At 58.8% G+C, this 18023-nt stretch overlaps 2 protein-coding genes across 4 annotated transcripts; both read right to left on the reverse strand.

Moving 5' to 3' along the window:
* Positions 1-570: 570 nt before the first annotated feature.
* On the reverse strand, positions 571-8159 carry C1QL1 (complement C1q like 1). 2 transcript variants are annotated; one of them, XR_014880040.1, is made up of 3 exons: positions 4531-8159; positions 1756-1857; positions 946-1077 (listed from the first exon to the last, which is right to left on the reverse strand). XR_014880040.1 is itself a non-coding variant. In XM_085211129.1 (2 exons), exons 1-2 carry the CDS (start codon positions 5407-5409, stop codon positions 898-900), a joined length of 1059 nt encoding a protein of 352 aa, XP_085067255.1. In that variant the 5' UTR covers positions 5410-8159; the 3' UTR covers positions 571-897. The 2 variants fall into 2 exon arrangements, 1 of the variants encoding a protein (XP_085067255.1); XM_085211129.1 differs by lacking the exon at positions 1756-1857 and having other exon boundaries at positions 571-1077.
* Positions 8160-11219: 3060 nt separating this feature from the next.
* DCAKD (dephospho-CoA kinase domain containing) lies at positions 11220-17952 on the reverse strand. Of its 2 annotated transcripts, none has more exons than XM_085211324.1 (5): positions 17818-17952; positions 15607-15724; positions 13907-14110; positions 12329-12416; positions 11220-12256 (listed from the first exon to the last, which is right to left on the reverse strand). In XM_085211324.1, exons 2-5 carry the CDS (start codon positions 15716-15718, stop codon positions 11971-11973), a joined length of 690 nt encoding a protein of 229 aa, XP_085067450.1. In that variant the 5' UTR covers positions 15719-15724; positions 17818-17952; the 3' UTR covers positions 11220-11970. The 2 variants fall into 2 exon arrangements, with proteins under 2 accessions (XP_085067450.1, XP_085067451.1); XM_085211325.1 differs by lacking the exon at positions 17818-17952 and adding an exon at positions 16170-16418.
* Between the last annotated feature and the right edge of the window lie 71 nt (positions 17953-18023).

Below are 18023 nucleotides of genomic sequence, written 5' to 3' on the forward strand. Positions count from 1 at the left end.
ACAGGGACACTTCCTGACATGAGGCCATGTCCTGTATGGGGCCATGTCCTGTCATGGGGCCATGCATCCCATGTTCTCACATGGGGCCAACGTCCCATCACAGGGACGTGTTTTATGACCCATTCCCTCTCTCATCTTCTTTGGGTTTTCCACCACATTGCCACGAATCAAGGTGTGAGATGGCAGCAGACACTCCTTCCCACCCTGAGGACGTCCCCTGCAGCACAAAGGCCACATGTGCTACCATGCAGACAGATCCTCTCATGGGCCACATCCCACCGTGGGGCCACATTCTGCCGCAGGGCCACGTCATGTCACAGCTTCCCCACACCACCCAGCCCTGCACAGCCCAGCCCCACAGTGGGCACCGTGAGCCCCCAAGGGGACCCATCCCACTGTCACCCTGCAGGGACAGCGAGGGGACAATGGCAGCAGCTCCCACCTGGACTGCAGCACCTCGGGACGGTGCCCCGTGTCTTTGACTGGGCTGAGAGGGGACAATGAGGCCAGAAGGCGCCGTCCCCAACCATGGTGACATCCTGATGTGGGGACAAAAACAGCACACAGGGAGAGGTCACAGCTCTGCTTTACCATGGAGTCACCTGGGGCTGGGCAGGCCCCCAGCACAACCCTGGCACGAGGCACCCCATACAGACCCACATCCCATGGGCAACGAGCGGATCACAGCCAGGGGACCACCCTTCTGCTCCCCCCGCCCCGATTAGCAGCAATGGGGTGAGCGGGTGATGGGGAAGGGAGCTCCTGGGCCCCACGGCTGGCCATAGGGCTGCACATGGGGATGCCGTGGGGCTGGGTGGGTGTGGAGCGATGCCATGGGGCGATGCCATGAGGTGATGCCATGGGGCGATGCCATGGGGCGATGCCATGGGTCCAGGCTCAGTCCGAATAGATGATGAAGCCCGAGAAGGTGCTGTATTTGTTGTTGTTGCCGCCGTGGGCTTTGCCCCCGTCCAGCTTGATGAAGACCTCATCACCTGCATCCAGGTGTAGGATGACGCTGTTGCTGGCGTAGTCGTAGTTCTGGTCCGCATCCTGCGCGATGGCGCTGGCCCGCACCTGCACAGGGGACACAGCTTTAGCCCACCTGCATCCCATGGCCCCACTTCCCTGCCGTGACCCCACACCCAGCCACCCCATGGGGTCCCATTCCCCAATTCATCCAGGCTTCTTTGGACCCGCACCATGGGTGATGGGACCTGGATGGAAGAGATGGCACTGGCGTGGGGACAGTGGTGCCGTTGTGGTGCTGCTGAGCATTGCGCTGACCCATAGGCTTGAACATGGGGTTACGGCTCAGGCGTGGGGCGGGAAGGGATACTCACATCTGTAAAAACCCACACGTACCCAATGGCCTCATGGCCACCCAGGGAAGTGGCACTGCGGCTGCAGCTGATAGGGAATTATTGGGGTAATCAAATCTGAGCCAGAGCCTTGCAGCGGGATCTCAGTGACAGTGACAAGGCGGCAGGTAAAAAATCCCATGTGAAATGCAAAGCGGCACAGCAGGGAGAAGCAGCTCCTAATTAGGACTGACAAGAATGGGCTCTCCGTCGGCTCACAGGGAGCAGCCCCAACCCCACAGCTGAAGGGACACAACCACAGCCCCGTGGCCGCCCCCGGGGTGCTGCTACCACGAAAGCCATCAGGGCAGAGGCAGCAGCATCCCCAAACCTGCAGGCAGCCCACGGCCGTGACAGATCCCACCCATCAGCCCCTGTTTACTCTGGAACCTACTGACGGCCCAGTGCACCGCCCGTCCCCGCTGCAGCGACTGCCATCCGTCTTCCCTCGTTAAGGAGCCGCCTCGTCACCGCGCGCCCGCCAGCCCTTGGCTAACTAGGGAAGATAAATGGCTCCATGGCAGCAGAGCCACCGCGTTGTCCCAGCAGCCGTGTCCCCAGGACCGGAGGGGATGCAGAGATGGGGCGCAGCAGCTCCGTGCTTCAGTTTTCCCGTGGCACTGCCCGTGGGAAAGGAGGAGAGCCCAAAATGGGGACGTCAACCAAAGTGACCCTATGGCTGGGAGCTGTCCCTGCACCCAAGGGATGCGGGAAGAAGTGCCCAAAATGGGGACACGGCACCTGGGGAGTGCTGTCACCAACCCCACTGACCCCATGGCTGGGAGCTGCCCCCAGCAGTGCCCTGGCCACTGTGACCACTGCAGCTCTGTGCCCACCCAGTGCAGAGGGACATGGGGCGGTCTTTGAGGGCACCCCGTGTCTTTAGGGTCACACACGTCACCTTTGGGTGCACCTGGGCTCTCCAAGGTGTGGCCCCATGGACACAACCCTCCGTGGGGTCACACTTGGGGGACCATCCCCCACTGTCCCCACGTCCCCTCAAGGGACAACACCGAGGACATCCATCCATCTTCCTCCCAAACACAATTTTGTCACCCCATGCTCACCAAAACAGTGACAAGCTAATACAAATAATCATAATTAATGCTAATTAATAACCAGGAGCAGCTCTCCTGGCTCTCATTAAGTCGAGCGGCGCGGCCGGCTCTGCGATGGACACTTCTCCATAGGGAAACACTGGGGCATCGCCGCTGCAGTGCAACCCCACCACCCTGACTTCACTCTGGGCTGTATTTCTGCGACACAAACCCCAATTAGAGCTGTGATATCGTGCTGGCAATTAACACCCGGCGCGTGGGGACGGCTGCGAAGCCGGCGCCCGACGAGGACGGCCGCGACGATGATTAAGCTGTATTGCAGGCGCACGCCCGAATGGGTTTATTTACTCTTGACAGGAGCTTTGTAGCTTCGGGAAACGCAGCTGTTAGTGCCGGCACGAGCCCACGGCGTGGGGATGGCAAAGGGATGGGCGGTGACCCCGTTCCCAGCTGGGTTTTGGGATCCTAAATTACTGCGTGGGGTTATTTGGGAAGGAAAAAAAACCCTCCAAGTGCTGGGGGGACGCTCAGCGCAATGGGCACCGCGTGGGGGTCTCAGAGTTGTTGCCGTGGGGATAAGCACGGAGCATCCTGAGTGTCCTGAATGTGGGGCTGTGAGCTAAGGGAGGCAGAAACCAACAGCTGAATGCCAAACCCAACCGCTGGGCAAAGCTGTGGCTCAAATCATGGGGAGATGTGGATGGCAAAGGGATGGGGCAGTGACCCCATTCCCAGCTGGGTTCTGGGCTCCTAAATCCCCCTAAATCCCATGGGGCTCTTGAAGAAGGAAAAACTACATTCAGGTGCCAGGGCGGTGTTCAGTGCAGTGGGTACCGCGCAGGGATGATCGGAGGCAGCACCACGGGGATAAGCACTGAGCATCCCTGATGCCTCGGATCTGGGGCAGTGAGTGAAGGGAGGGAGAATCCAACAGCCAAAGGCCAAACCCAACTGCTGGGGCAGAGCTGTGGCTGAGACCATGGGGAGGCGTCACCCCACTGAGCTCAGAGCCTCTCGGTGCAGTGTGACATTTGCAGTGCGACAGCCACAGCTCCAGCAAAGGGTTTGTGTTCTGAGGATGCGACATCACCTGGTAGCCTCAGCCATGGGGATGGTGGAGATGTGGGGGCTGCGGGTGGTGAGGATGGGTGCAGCCTCAGCACCGGGGCAACGGTCCCACCACATGTCACCCAGGGGCTGTCACTGGGCAGAGGAGATGTCCCATGGGTGCACAGCAGCTGGGGATGGGGACATCTGTCCCCAAATAGGACTGAGGAGCAGTGGACCCGGTTCCGGGCTGGGCTCACACTGCCCTCAATGTGGGTTCAGCACTGCATAGCCCCGCAGTGTCCCCAAAACCACCGCAGACGTTGTCCCTGCATAGTTGTCCCCAGGGCACGGCCGCTGGCACGCTCCATGGGGACACGGCAGGGAGCCCACATACAGCCCATGGCACAGCAGGGCACATCGCTGGGGCAGGAGAGGGACCAAAAGGGGACCCATGGGGACACATCATTGCCACTGGGAGAAAGATGGAGCATCCCGGGGGTGCACATCCCACGGTCAGGAGGAGACAGGAGACCTCGGGGTGTACCTGGGGCACAGCACTGGCACTGGGAGTAAGATGGAGCATCTCAGGGGTGCGCATCCCACGGGCAGGGGAGGGACAGAGCAACGTGGGGTGTGCATCCCATGGCTGGAAGAAGGACAGAGCACTCTGGGGGTGCAAATCTCATGGCTGGAATAGGAATGGAGCACCCTGGGGGTGCACATGCCAGGGGCAGGAGGAGGATGGGGGACCTCAGGGATGTACCTTAGGCAAATCATTGGCACTGGGAGGATGGAGCACCCTGGGGGTGCACATGCCACGGCTGAAGGAGGGATGGAGCATCCTGAGGTGCACACTTCATGGGCAGGAGAAAAACAGGGCACCTCGGGGAAGGACCTGGAGCACATCACTGCCACTAAGGGAAGGACGGAGCATCGTGGGGGCACACATCCCACGGGCAAGAGAAGGACAGAGCATCCTGGGGCTGCACAAGATGAGCATCCCATGGGCAGGAGAAGGACAGGACCCCCCGAGGACCTCCCCGGACCCCTCCATCCTGTACCTGCCCGTTCTTGCAGAGGTCAGCCCACATGCTGGTCCCGTCTCCGCCGCGCATCAGGACGTGGTAGGTGAAGAAATAAGTGCCGGGGATGACACAGGTGAACTTCCCCGAGGCGGCATCGTAGCTGTTGCCCAGGTTGGTGACCACATCATCGAACTTGAGGATCTCGTAGCCCTCGTGCGGGTTCTTCAGGCCGGCGTAGAAGGCGACGCGCGGCACCGTGCTGTAGGTGGCCGTGCTCACCGCCCCCGTGCCCCCCAAACCCGGCAGCCCGGGCGGCCCCGGTTTGCCCGCTTCGCCCCTCACCCCCGGCGGGCCCGCGGCTCCCGGCGGGCCCGGTTCGCCGGGGGGTCCCGGCGGTCCCGGTTTGCCCGGTTTGCCCGCTTTGCCCTGCGGCCCCTGCACCAGCGTGGAGGGCGGTGGGAGCGGGCCGCCCCCCGGCGCGGTGCCCCCGTAGGGCTCGCAGAGCATGCGGCAGGTGCCCAGCATCTCGTAGCGGCCGTCGGTGCTCGCCGAGCTCACCAGCACCGGGATGAGCACCACCAGCACCAGCACCATCACCACGCCCGCAGCGGCCGCCAGCAAAGTTTTACGGCCGAGGCTGAGCCGACGCCCGGCCGGGGCTGCTCGCTGGGCCGGAATGGTGCCGGTTTGGGGGCGGGCAGGGCGGTGGGGTTCGGGGATCGGCGGTGCCGCTCCGCTCCGATCCGCTCCGCTGAGCTCCGGTGCGCTCCGCGCCCGGCCACGCCCCCCCCCGCGCCCGGCCACGCCCACGCCCGCTGTGACCACGCCCACTGCTGGTGTAGACACGCCCGAGCACTCCTTGGCCACGCCCCCTCCGTCGGGAGACACGCCCACTTCGCACAGACCACGCCCCATTCACGCAATGATTCGCCCCCAGCGCCGCCCGGGGAGCGCAGAGCCACGCCCCCAATCTGGCCACGCCCCCAGTCGGCGCGGCCATGGGGTGCAGCCCCGGGGACACCCACGGGGCACGAGGGGTCAGAAGCACCGCCACCTCGTGTCCCCTCTGTGTCCCCGGTGGGGCCAGGGGTGGCTCAGCCCGAGGCACTGCTCCCTGGGTTTGTCACCTGTGTCCCTGCTGGCCCGGGGAGGGAATCCCTGTGACATCTGGGGGCTTTCGGTCACACCCCATGGGGACACACATGTCACACGGAGGCACGTGGTTGGACAGTAAGGGGACACATGCGGCACATGGGGGACATGCGCTCACACACCAAGGGGACAAATGTCAGCCCCAAGCTCAGGGCCAACCCTATACCCCCAGAGTGCCCCATAGCTCCCACCCCATAGGACACCCCAATGGACTCTGTCCCCAGATTGTCCCCACTGACCCAGCTGGGACCACCGGAGACGGGGTGCAGGACCACATCTGCACCCCAGTGCAGCCCATGGGGCGGCAGTGCCGCGCTGCCCCTCCACGGCCACCATCACTCCACGTCCCCAGCACGTCCCCATCACCCCAACCCTCCCAGCCCCACACACGCACCGCGCTGTGACCCACAAGGGCTGTCGCTGCTGGTGGTAGCGGGGCTGAGCACACCGTCCCCACCAATGCCACCCCCACGCACATGGCACTGACGGTGATGGCGGGGACGAAGCCCTGTGGCACACCCCGCTCTGTGCCCGGGGCTTTGGTGGCCGCGCTCCGCCGCGTGTCACCCCGCGTTCCGCAGCCGAGGACCGGGGGCTGCGGGGCCGAGCGCCCGCTTGTCACAGCCGGCATTGCGATGCAATGGGAGCTGACAGCCGCCCGCGGCGCCGCGGCCGAATCGCAACGGGGACGCGGGGACCGGTGACACCCATCAGAGTGACACCACAGCCCCGGGACACGCGGCCGTGGCGCTGGCTGTGGGGGATTTGGGGGCTTTAGGAAGATTTTGGGGTCGGGGTGCCGCCCCTGTGTTGTGCCCGGGTCCCCACAAGCGTCACCACGTGAAGGATATCTGCGCTCCGCCGCTGCTTCCCTGCTCCTTTTCTCCCTCTCCCCTCCTTTTCCTTTCCTTTTCTTTTTTAATGAGCTCCTAAAAATACGCCTCGTCGAGGCCATGGGCTCCGTGAGTCACCCTCCGGTGCAGCGCTCCCACGGGTGGCACAGGGCTACGCATGGGGATGGGGACGGGGTGGTGTGGCCATGGAGGGGCCCCACTGGACACCCCCGGATTGGATCACAGCACTCGCCTCATGCCGAGGGATAATGGGACACTGCTGTGCTCAGACAATGTGTGTCGATGTCACTTTGTCCCCGGAGCAGGGCCACCACTACAGGCCACCTCACCACCCCAAACCAGTACATCCCCATAGTACAGCAACCACCCCAAACCACTGCATCTCCATGGCACAGCCAGCTCCCCAAAACACCACATCCTCATGGCACAGCCAGCATCCCAAATCACCCTGTCCCTATCGGCATGGACACCAGGTCCCCATGACATGGCCGCCTCCCTCAGCCATAATGTCCCTATTGGCATGGGCACCACCCCATTTCCACGGCACACCCACCACCACAGGCCACCAGGTCCCCATGGCATGGCCACCACCCCAAAGCATCATGTCTCTATTGGCGTAGCCACAGCCACAAACCATCCCGTTCCCATAGCACAGCCAGCACCCCAGGCTACCACAACCCCACGGCATGGCCATCACCCCAAACTACCTCATCCCTATTGACACAGCCATGAACCCAAATCAGCACATCTCCAGGGCACAGCCACCACCTCATACAACCACGTCCCTACCAGCATGGCCACCACCCCAAGCAACCACATCCCATGGCACAGCCACCACCCCAAAGTGCCACGTTCCCATGGTGCCAGCACTAGGAGCATCACCCCACATGTGCAGCACCACGTGAGTGGGGACAACATCCCAAGCGGTCCACGAAGAGACCCCGGGTGATCCCTGTCCCCATCCCCTGCTCGTGGGCCACCGCAGCCCCTCAGCCAAGCAAGCAAAGCCCCATTAGCAGCTGAAGGATGGGGAAGGACAAAGCTGAGAGGCAGCATCTCCTCGTGCCGCGTGCCTGCCGCTCTCTGCAAAGGTTAAGCAAACAGCAGCTCTCACAGAATCGATGCACAGCCGAGCCCGCGGCTGTTTGCTCTGCAGAGCGAGGCGGAGGTGGGCGGCCGGGGGGCACGGAGGGGCAGCAGTGGTGTGGGGCACAATCGATGTTGTGGGGCACGGGGATGGTGCGGGGGCACGGGGCTGGCCATGGCCTTGCTGCCGGCTTGGAGCTCGTTAGGGAGGATTTGGGATTTGGAGAAGAGAGAGAGCAGGCGGTGGTGGGGCTGTGGGATGGGGTCGGAGCTGCTCTGTGCCTCAGTTTCCCCTCCCCACACATTTGTGTGGGGATGCAGGTGCACACATGGGTGTGTGTGGATGTGTGTGCCTGTGTGCGTGGGTGAGCTCACACGTGCACACAGGTGTGCAATGCCCATGTGCTCACCGAGGTGGGTGGCAATCAACGGGCTGCAAAAGCTCCTATGTGCGGATTCCTCTGCTGCTGCCAACTGCCCTGGGGGCACCTACCCACCCACAAACCCATCCATTATCCATCCAAACAGCCAGCCAGCCTTCCTTCCTTTCCTTCCTTCCTTCCTTCCTTCCTTCCTTCTCCTTCCTTCCTTCCTTCCTTCCTTCCTTCCTTCCTTCCTCCTCCCTCCCTCCCTCCTCCCTCCCTCTCTCCCTCCCTCCTCCCTCCCTCCCTCCTCCTCCTCCTCCCTTCTTTCCATCCATCCATCCATCCATCCATCCATCCATCCATCCATCCATCCATCCTTTCATCCCTCTACCCATACACCTGACCATCCATCCATCCATCTTCCACACATCTACGCATCCATGCATGAATGCATCTATCCTTGTTTCCATGCATGCATGCATGCACTCATTTGTCCACCCTTCCACCCATCCTTCCACCCTTCCATTCATCCACCCATCCATCCTTCTATCCATCAATCCTTCCATTCATCCTTTCATATCTTAATCTTTCCATCCATCCCTCCACGCATCCCTCTATCCCTCCAGACCTGCAGCCCTTCCAGCACTGAGAAAGGGCACTGTGACCGCCTCGTTGGGCAGCAGAGCTGATTAAATGAAGGTGTTAATGAGGAGTTTTCCAGACAAGCGATGATGAGGTATGGTGTCTGGGCACTGTGACAGCAACATGGAGCTGGAGAGAAAGAAACAGAAGGGGAAACTGAGGCAAGTTCTAGCACAGTGCTCCCTTGTCCCTGCTAAGTGCTTTGGGCACGGTCCCAGCCACCATGCGCCCACCGCAGGGCAGACACCCCACTGGCTCTTTGGTTGTCTGCTTGGCTGGAGTTGGCCAAGGTGGCTGGTGGGGTGGCTGGATGGCTAGGCAGCTGGCTAGTGGGCTAGCTGGCAGGTGGCTAGCTGGTTGGTCAACCAGCTGGTTGGCTGGCTGGTGGGAGGCTGGGCGCTGCGCTGGTCAGCTGTCTGGTTGACTTGATGGCCAGCAGGCTGGCTGGTTGGCTAACTGGCCGGTTGACCATCAGGCTTTCTGGCTGGGTGGCCAGTTGGCCAACAGACTAGCTGGTGATTCATGGAGCTGGCTGGCCAGCTGGGCACGGGCTAACCCTCATACCCAGCTCAGCGCTGGGCAATGCCCCCCATCCTACGGGGTGACCCCGGCGCAGCTTTGGGGTGAGGCTGGGGCAGTACATCCCCCCAGCCCATCCCCATTGCACGGATGCTCATTACAGAGGCTGTGGGCGCAGCGGGGCCACCACCCTCCCACTGCTTGGCAATTAAGGGCTGCCAACACCGATACTTAATTAGAGCCTGGCTGATCGAGACAGCCGGTGACTGATGGAAAATCACTGCTTGCCTGGCAGCAGGGGACAGGGATGAGGCGGGCAGATGGGACCAGCTCGGGACCATGGGGACACGTTCCCCAGTGCATTGGGGACCACGGGGATGCATCCCCCAGTGGGTTGGGGACCATGCAGCAACAGGGGTGACGGCCTACAGGATGTGCAGGGGAGTGGCCGTGGCACCGCCGAGTGGCACTGCGTGACACCCCACAGGCCATGCAGTGACAGAATGCTGGGTGACACCCGCAGGCCACGCGCTGACGGCAACGTTGTGCGATGCGCTGCGGGACTGCGGTGACGTGAGGCTGGGTGACACCCGTGGGCCATGCAATGACATGGCGCTGTGTGACACCCCATGCACCAGGCAGTGACAGTGACTCCGTGTGACAACCCATGGGAGCCGCGGTGACACTGTGTGGCACCCCATGGCCAAGCAGCAACAGTGACACCCCGTGCAGCGTGCAGTGACAGTGACACCGTGTGACACCACGGAGCGGTGACGCCGCAGGGCTGTGCTGCAGCACTGTGCCACGCGTGCAGGACCGTGTGGTGATGGTGACACTGTGCGATGCTGCAGGGACCACGTGGTGACAGCGACTGCGACACCGGTGCCGTGAGTGACACCACTCAGCCCTCTCCTCCTGTCCCCAAGGGCCCCTCCTTGGGTGGTGGGTCCCAGCCCATGCCTGGGGACAAAGGGACACTGCACTGTCCCCACAGCCTGGTGCCTCCACAGACCCACGCTGGGTGGCAGCCACCAGTGTCACAAGCACAGAGGTCTCAAGCAGGCCTCATGTACCCAGATGGATGTGCGTTGCCCTTCAGGTTCCCTCCAGAGCCATCGATTGTGCTGTCGATGGCACAGAGCTGAGCCATTTGTCACCAATGGGGACAGCCGCTGAGTGCAGGGCGTCCCTGAAAGGGTCAGGGATGTGGCCATGGGGTGTGCCCCCAGCTTGTCCCCAAAACTCAAGGACATGGCAGCCAGAGAAGGACCCCACAGTGGGGGACCATAGTTGGGTACCCACGGGGGATGCAGCATCCGATTCCAAAGCTGTGCACTGGGCTCAGCATCCTCCCCACAGCTGCCAGCTGTGCAGCCAGGACACAAGGTGTGAGCCCACCTCAGCCCCACAGCCGGGCACCGCACATCCCCATCCCCACGCTGGGCAGCACTGTGCCTCTCAGTCCCCCTGAAATCAGCCCTCCCTTGGCCCTACTAAACTCATTAGTGCCTGGGAAACGTCAGCGGGGCGGGAGCGGAGCACCAAATGTGATTACTGTGCCAGCCTCACTGCCCCCGGCCTCATCGCAGCCCCATTTATCGCGGAGGCAGTGAGCCGGGAGGGAGGAACGCAATCAGTGCTTATCTCTGGCTTAGCCTGTCCTGCTCCAGCCCTGATTTATGGCTTGCTGGGAGGGACTCCCGGCCCCAACATCACCACTGCAATTAAAGGCACATTAAAAAGCAGGAGAGGGGCATGACGGAGGGTTATTGCTTGTGCTGGGATGCTCAGACTAAGCAGCCCAGGGCCAGGACGCACAGGTCCCTGCAGCCACGCTAAATGTGGGACCCGGACACTCTGTGCTCAGGAGCCCAGAGCTGAGAGCAGAGCTCAGGGCCAGGGCTGAGCCGGGCCCTGCAGGAACCGAGGCTGCAGAGCTCCTGGGATCGGAACCAAGCTCTGCATCGGCAACACATAAGCATGCTCGTAAGCTTTGCTTGCACACAATGAACTTTACAGAGCGCAGCCGTGCCCCAGCATAGGAACAGCCTGGGAGAAGGCCAGGAAAAGAGCAGCACTGCAGCCCGGAAATCTCAGAGCCACGGGGAACTGTCTGCAGGTTAGTGCTTTATTAAAACAAAAGCCAAGAGCCAGCACCCGCCTCACCCAGGCTCATCCTCTCCAGTAGTGCCTTCCCATGGGGCAGCTCCCAGGTCTCAGCCCCTCTGAGGATGCATCAGACCCTCAGCATCATCCCCCTTTGGAAAGTAATGCTCATGGGGTTGTTTAGGCTGCAGAAACACGGGTCAGAGGGGCTGCGAGCAGCCAGCTGTACACCCAGCCCTTGGGAATGACATGCTGCTGGTTCCCAACCACAGGTTTAAAGTGAAATAAGGGAAAATCTCATTTCTAATCCCAGGGGATCAACCTGGGGACATTTAGCAGCAGGAACCAGATCTGAGAGCCCACCTATTCCCCCCATAAAGAGATTGCCATGGAAGAGGCTGAAGTGCCTGAATTCATCACAGGTCAGAACGCCACCATTCAGATCTCCATGGGGCTAGAAGGCCTCATCCCCTCCATGGGAGCAGTTCCACCCAAAGATGGGCACCAGACCCTGAGCAGAAAGTTAAAGAACAGAGATGGGAGACGGTGCTGGAAGAAAACTCACATTCAGTTTGGGAAGTCAGCAGGAGAAACCTCACCCCACCGTCTGCATTCAGCTGGCAAAGCTCATTAAAACAGGTGGCCTTTCAATGCCCTTTTCAAACCTGGAAATCCAGGCCTTTGGAAAACAACTGAGAAAAAAAAAAGAAAAAAAAAAAGAAAAGAAAAGAAAAAACCCCCAAAAAGATGAATTAAGAGATGAAATGCTGGAGGAGGAGGTACAGCAGCCCTCCGAGCGCAGCCACGGCCGTCCCCAGCGCCAGCCGTGCCCACAGGAAGTCCAGGGAATCCTCCAGCCTCGCGTGCAGCCGCAGCACCTGCTGGCGCGTGCTCTCGCGGTCGCCGGAGTTGTCGATGACGTGAGTGGCCAAACGGCGCTTCTCATCCAGCGGCAGCTGCGAGGCGATGCGAGCTTCGGCCTCAGCCTGGGACAGCCCGCTCCTCTTCCTCAGCCGTGCCAGCTGGGTCTGCGGGTCGCTGCGGGGCAGAGGGCGGCGCTGAGAGGGGCACGGAGGGACGGGGAGGTGGCCCAGCGCTCGCGGCCCTTACCAGTAAACCAGGACGGTGTGCTTCATGAACTTGGTCAACCTCTTGGTCTCGAAGAGCAGAGGGATGTCGAGGATCACATAGCGGTAGCCTGCAGGAACGACAACAGCCCCAAAAGGATCGGCGTTACACAGATTCCCAACAGCCTCACACGTGCGCTGCAGCTGCTCCGGCAAAACTCTGCAGCTCTGTGAGTGCAGCTGCACCGGGAGAAGAGCAGCCCCCCTCCTTTCAGACTGAGGAAATGGTTTCATTCCAAGTTTCTGCGGGGGGAAAAAAAAAAAAAAAAAAAAACAACCGAAACCCTAACCTGGATGATCTCAGACCAAAGGTGAAGCTGCAGAAATATAATGAGGAGATGAAACGAGAAGCTCAAATGGAAGCGGCAGTGCAGTGCTGGCAGGAGCAGCAGTCACACGTCGTCGCCAGCCTCTCCAGGGGAGCAGTGCCCACAGCAGAATTTGCTCTTCTCTCTTTCAGCTGTCCGAGGCTCTGCCAGGCTGCAGGCAGTTAAGCCGATGTTTCCCGGCTCATTTTCCAGCTTAGTTTTCTTCCCTTTCAGAAAGCTTTAGCTAAGCAGTTTCACTTTTCCCAAAGAGAGCAAGGAGATCCTTGCAGACAGCTCTGCTGGTTTATAAACAAAGCCAGTGCTCCCCATCCAACCAGGCCATGGCAACAAAAGCCTGGACAAAGGCACAATCCCCCAGCAAACCACCATTTTACCAGCATCTCTGTCTAGAGATGCTTCTTGCTGCCCTATGGCTTGATCAATAGAGCTTTCCTTACAAAGCAATCCTCGGAGACAGCATCCAGCTATCCCAAATCATTAAAACCTGACTAATGAGGACAAAGCAGCCTGCTGAACACACACTGCACTCTCGCCAAGGGGCAGGACAGGGTCTTCCTTCCGACTTTGCAGCCCGGGTTCAGAACTCAGAGTGTTTTGGCTCCCAGCTCTCCTGCCTGTTGTTTCCCTCGCCTTCCGCTCCTTCCACCCCAAATCTTGGGGTCCCTGCACAGCCCTATTCAGCTGTCAAGCAGCTCAGCTTTGATAAGCTCCACAAAACCAGACTGACTCTATTAAGACATCCTTCTGTCTACACGGAGACCTCCAAAACAGCTGGTGATCTTATCTGGCATTTGATTAGACCAAGTCTGACAGCTGCATTTGTTATATTTATCAGGGGGAAAAGCGGGACTTTGGAAAGCACAGCTGTCAGCCCATTTCTCACCTTATCGAGACCAAAAGTGCTCTGCAGCTTTCATCGAAGCCCAGAGAGGCTGGGAGCGGGGAATAATATTTGGCCATTTCAGAAGGTATGACATTATCCAAAGAGCAATCTCCAAAGAGGCCTCACAATGCCTTTCTCAGGCCCTGCAGATGTACTTTAAACCATAGAAGAAGAATGCGAAGGGCAGCAGTGAAAGGCAGGAAGGGCAGTGATGAATACTCCAAACGCCGATGCTAAAGGCCACCAGTGGCGGAGCACAAAGGCCGTCACTCAGCTCTGCTTCTGTCCCCTTCCCTGTCCCTTTCTCCACGTTGACACGGGGACAGCCAGCAGCCCCTGTCGCCCTTACCGAGCACAAAGTACTTCAAGACTTGCTTCAGCATCTCCTTCTGGATCTCGGGGTGGGTGATGGCGTTCAGCAGCCGCCGCTTCTCCGGGTGGGAGAAGATGATGTTTCCCAGCGCCTCGCGATCGATCTCTCCGCTCTCCTGGAGGATCTCGGGGCCGAAGCAGCGCACGATCTGCTGATAGGCCTTCAGGCGGGGCTGCACCACTGATAACATTAAACAGCCGGAGGTCAGAGACAACTGCACAGCACAGGCAGCTTTTGCATCAGCGATCGGCCTCAAATGAGGTTTGCTCATTAAATAACAGAGCTTGAGAGCGCATCTGCCTGCCAGCACGCACCGGCAGACAGCTGGCACCGGCGCTGCAGGCAGCACTCTGCAAACTCTCAGCCCAAGGTCCCTCCGAGGGCTGACACCTGGGGATCGAAGCGCTTTGGGGACATTAATTCAGCGCCACGACCGCCTCGGACGTGCTGCACCGCCGGCTCCGGCTGTCACAAAGGTGTTTTGCTGCTTTTAGCCTCAGCCACCAAATTCTTTGTGAGAACGAATGCAGCAAGCGCCTCAGAGATCAATTCCCAGCAGGTATCTGGGGGGGTCTCTGACGTTAAACGGGCATCAAAATCACCGACAGAAAGGATGAAATAATAAAAATGTAATTAAGATCAAGCTGAGGCTGGCCACAGAGAGTGGCAAACCAGATGTAATTTCCTCTCAGAAATCCAGGAACGTTGCCACAGGTTGTAACCGTGGGCCAACCTAATAAAAGTCTTTAAGACCAATTTCTTTCTCCATCGGAATTTCACGTTGAGGCCGTTTCAGGGTGGGGCAGATCCATACAGTGAGCACACACACATAAAAAAGGAATTGCAGAAGAACAAAGCGATTGGTAGAAAACTGACATCAAGCATCCATACTGTTTTCCTATGGCCTCCGAGGGCTCTGAGCACCTCTAGCAAATTTCCAGCGCCTCCGGGGGAATTACAGTGCAATAAAGCGTGAGAGCATTGCAGCTTTGAGTGGCTACATGGTAAGTTCTTCAACAAACAGAAAAGCACTTCAAAATGATACAGCCCGCACCGCTGCTCAGCCGCAGACCCAACGCCTGGATTTCTAAGCAGCAAGGTGCAGACGTGCAGGAGCACAGACTGAATTCCCTCTGAGCTGAGATCTTTGCAGCCTCTTTTTTTTTTTTTTTTTTTTTTTTTTGAGCACATTAAGGCACAAATGATTTTGTGGATGGATTTCTCTGTATTAACACCCAGCACCGGGGGAATTCTTTCAGCTCAGTGATACCACCCAGCATAACTGAGTTACAGGGTGAGGTCCTGGGGCCAGGAGGTCGAATCAGCCCACGGAACCCAGAGTAAGGAGAAATGCATTTCTTTTGCCAAGAGCTCACTTTCAAAGCCGGAAAGCACTGACTGCATTGCACTCCTGGAGAGGGAAACTCAGGATAAGATCTCCCCTGGCGTTTGTTATTAGGACATGATCTTTTTTTTTTTTTTTTTAATTTTATTAGAAATATATCTTAGTTCCAATCCCCTGAGACAGCTGCTCCACACATCCCCATCGGCTGGGGGAATGGGAGGGAAGCAGATCTGATGTACCCAGAGCACCCTCTGCCGTCTGCGCATCACTGCACATCAATCCCAGTTGTCAGGGGAACATCGGGGAGAAAGATCAGCAATGCAGAACGAACCCTCTCTGGCAATAACATCAGCATCAATCACGGCACAGCCCAGTTCCCGGAGCACGGCCACCACCGTGCTCTTCCCCGACGCGATTCCACCCGAGAGCCCAACCAGGAACATTGCGCTCTGAAATAGAAAGAGAGAGCTGAAAACGTGCCAGGACGCGGCTGTTTTGTTCATCAAATATTTATACCAAACAAGCAACTTCATTCAGAGCCCAGTCATACATTTTCAGGGAGTCACTGAGACATTATTAGAGTCTTGGCACCCCTCTGAGCTGGGTGCCCACGCTGAAGAACAGAGCCAGGTTAAACAAGGCTTCCCCAGAGCACGGGGATTCTGGCTGTGCCTCACCTACAGCATCCCAAATCAGAGGACACCCAACAGTTCTGGCAGGGTGACACAGGATCTGTGACAACGGGAAGAACTCACCCAGCACTTCAGCCCACGAGGACAGATAGTGAGCCCTGCTTGATCTCAACAGATGGGGAGCAAGAGGAGACAAGCTACCTCTGACATAATCGGGACGCAGACCACAGGAGACTGCAAGTAAATCACATCTCTGCACTACCTGGAAGCCAGCACTGTCATCGGCAGCACGCACCGCATGGACAGCGCGACGGATGCAAGAAATCACGGCTCTGAGCAGCAAGCTCCTGGCTGTCAGCTCACAAACAGGCATCAGACACAGAGCCCTGTGCCTGCTGATAGCCCTGGGGCCGGTTCAGCCCTTTGCCAAATCGGCTGCGAGCGGCTCCATACCCTTAGTAACCACATCCCTGGAGTGGTGGGCTGCTCTTGGCCACCCCTCATCCTCCTCCTGGCCAGACCAGGGGAAACTCAGCCTCTCCTGGAGAGGCACCTGCTCCAAACCCTGACGATCTGTGTGATTTCAATGCTTCCTTTTTGCTAGAAAAAGACACCTGCGTCACGATTGAGTCCTACAGATGGGACCCGGAGAGGGCTGGATGTGCTCAGCAGCAGCTGAAGGCAGTTCGGCAGAGGGAGGAAGTGGGAGTTAGAGGAAAGAGAGAAAAGCTAGCAGCACCTGCCAGCAACTTCGCTCTGTGGCTGCTGAGGGCACACAGAGCCCACAGCAGCACCACGTGTGCTCTTCCCTTCCTCTTGGCAAACAGATGGGGTTAACTCCAGCAAGAAGGGGGAATTCAGAGAGGGCAGCCATAACAAACATCAGTGATCTCCAAGAGGCTGATGTAAATCCTGAGCTTTGTCGCCAAGTGAGCACCTGACCTCCATGGGGCATTCCCTCCCCCTATCCCCCCCTCACCTTCAGACTGGGTTAGGATCCAGCCCTGGATGTTCTACATGTTCTATGCCCTGTGACATGAGCAGTGCTGGTGTGGGGGAGAGGAAGGGGCTCAGGCCATCAGTACCCAGCTTTGTGGGGAGGAAACTCTTCTCCTGTGTTTAGAAATATAAAACTCTCCTGCCCATGTAAAGTAAATACAGCATTTCTAAGCGCAGTAACCCCAAGCTGTGGCCCCAGCTGGGACCTGGTCCCAACAAACCTATTTCTGTCCTGTTACATGATCCCAGTGAATCTATTTCTGTCCCTCTGTCATGTGCTCCCAACAAACCTCTTTCTGTCCCTCCATTACAGACCTCTGTGAGCCGACAGGTGCAGGAATTACTGAGGGGTAAAGGAGCAGTGTGAAAGGCTGGCGTCCAAAATGCAGCCCAATGGAGTTTGTAAGCACTTGTACAGCCACAGGGACCAGACGAGACCCGTGGTACGAGGTACCAACGTGCTGTGAGGTGTGAATGTTTAACGATTTGATTTGTACGCAGGGGCTGATCATCCCTTCCTGCAGATGGGCAGGAGCCAGATGCTGCTTTTCCCCCAGAACAGAGCAGTTTGGGGCAGTGTTGGTCTGCACTAATTAAACAAACAAACAAGAGGAAAGCCAAAACCAGGAGAGAAAAAAAAACAAAAAACAGTGGTGAATTCAATGATTTTACCACACAGAACAGAGGCCTAACGGCACACATCCCAAGGAGCCGTGATTGAAGGCCAAGGTGCACCAACTTCACTCCGAGCCCAACTCCGGGGGCTCGGCAATGACAGAAAATGAAATTAAAAGAGAAAAAAACAAAAAATAAATCATGATCTCAGCGTGGAAATCCGCAGCCACACCCCCAACCGCGGCCCCTCAGCCGGGCCGAGCCGGACCCGCAGCCTCGCCCCCTCCCGCACTCACCGCTGCCGGCTTCGCGCACCACGCAGTGTAACTCACGCCGATTGGGTGGGAGAAACTGAGAGTGCGCTCTCAGCCAGTCAGCGCCGCCCGCATTGGGATCGGTCCGACCCCTCGGGCAGGAAGCGGGTGGGGAGCGGCAAAGGCTGACGGGAGTTGTAGTTCCCGCCCACTCCCGACCCGGCCCCCGCCTACCCTCGCGGACTACC

The sequence above is a fragment of the Meleagris gallopavo genome, chromosome 29 (assembly GCF_905368555.1).
Source record: "Meleagris gallopavo chromosome 29, MGAL_WU_HG_1.1, whole genome shotgun sequence".
Classification (NCBI taxonomy): Eukaryota; Metazoa; Chordata; class Aves; order Galliformes; family Phasianidae; genus Meleagris; species Meleagris gallopavo.

Coding starts and splice junctions, on each gene's coding strand:
- C1QL1 (XM_085211129.1), bottom strand. CDS start 5,409: ATGGGGCGTGGTCTGTGCGAAGTGGGCGTGTCTCCCGACGGAGGGGGC. Junction 1,078..4,530: donor ACCTCTGCAAGAACGGGCAG/GTACAGGATGGA, acceptor TCCCCTGTGCAG/GTGCGGGCCAGCGCCATCGC.
- DCAKD (XM_085211325.1), bottom strand. CDS start 16,280: ATGCCTGTTTGTGAGCTGACAGCCAGGAGCTTGCTGCTCAGAGCCGTG. Junction 14,111..15,606: donor TGATGTTATTGCCAGAGAGG/GTTCGTTCTGCA, acceptor TAATGTTATCAG/TGGTGCAGCCCCGCCTGAAG. Junction 12,257..12,328: donor CACACCGTCCTGGTTTACTG/GTAAGGGCCGCG, acceptor TCTGCCCCGCAG/CGACCCGCAGACCCAGCTGG.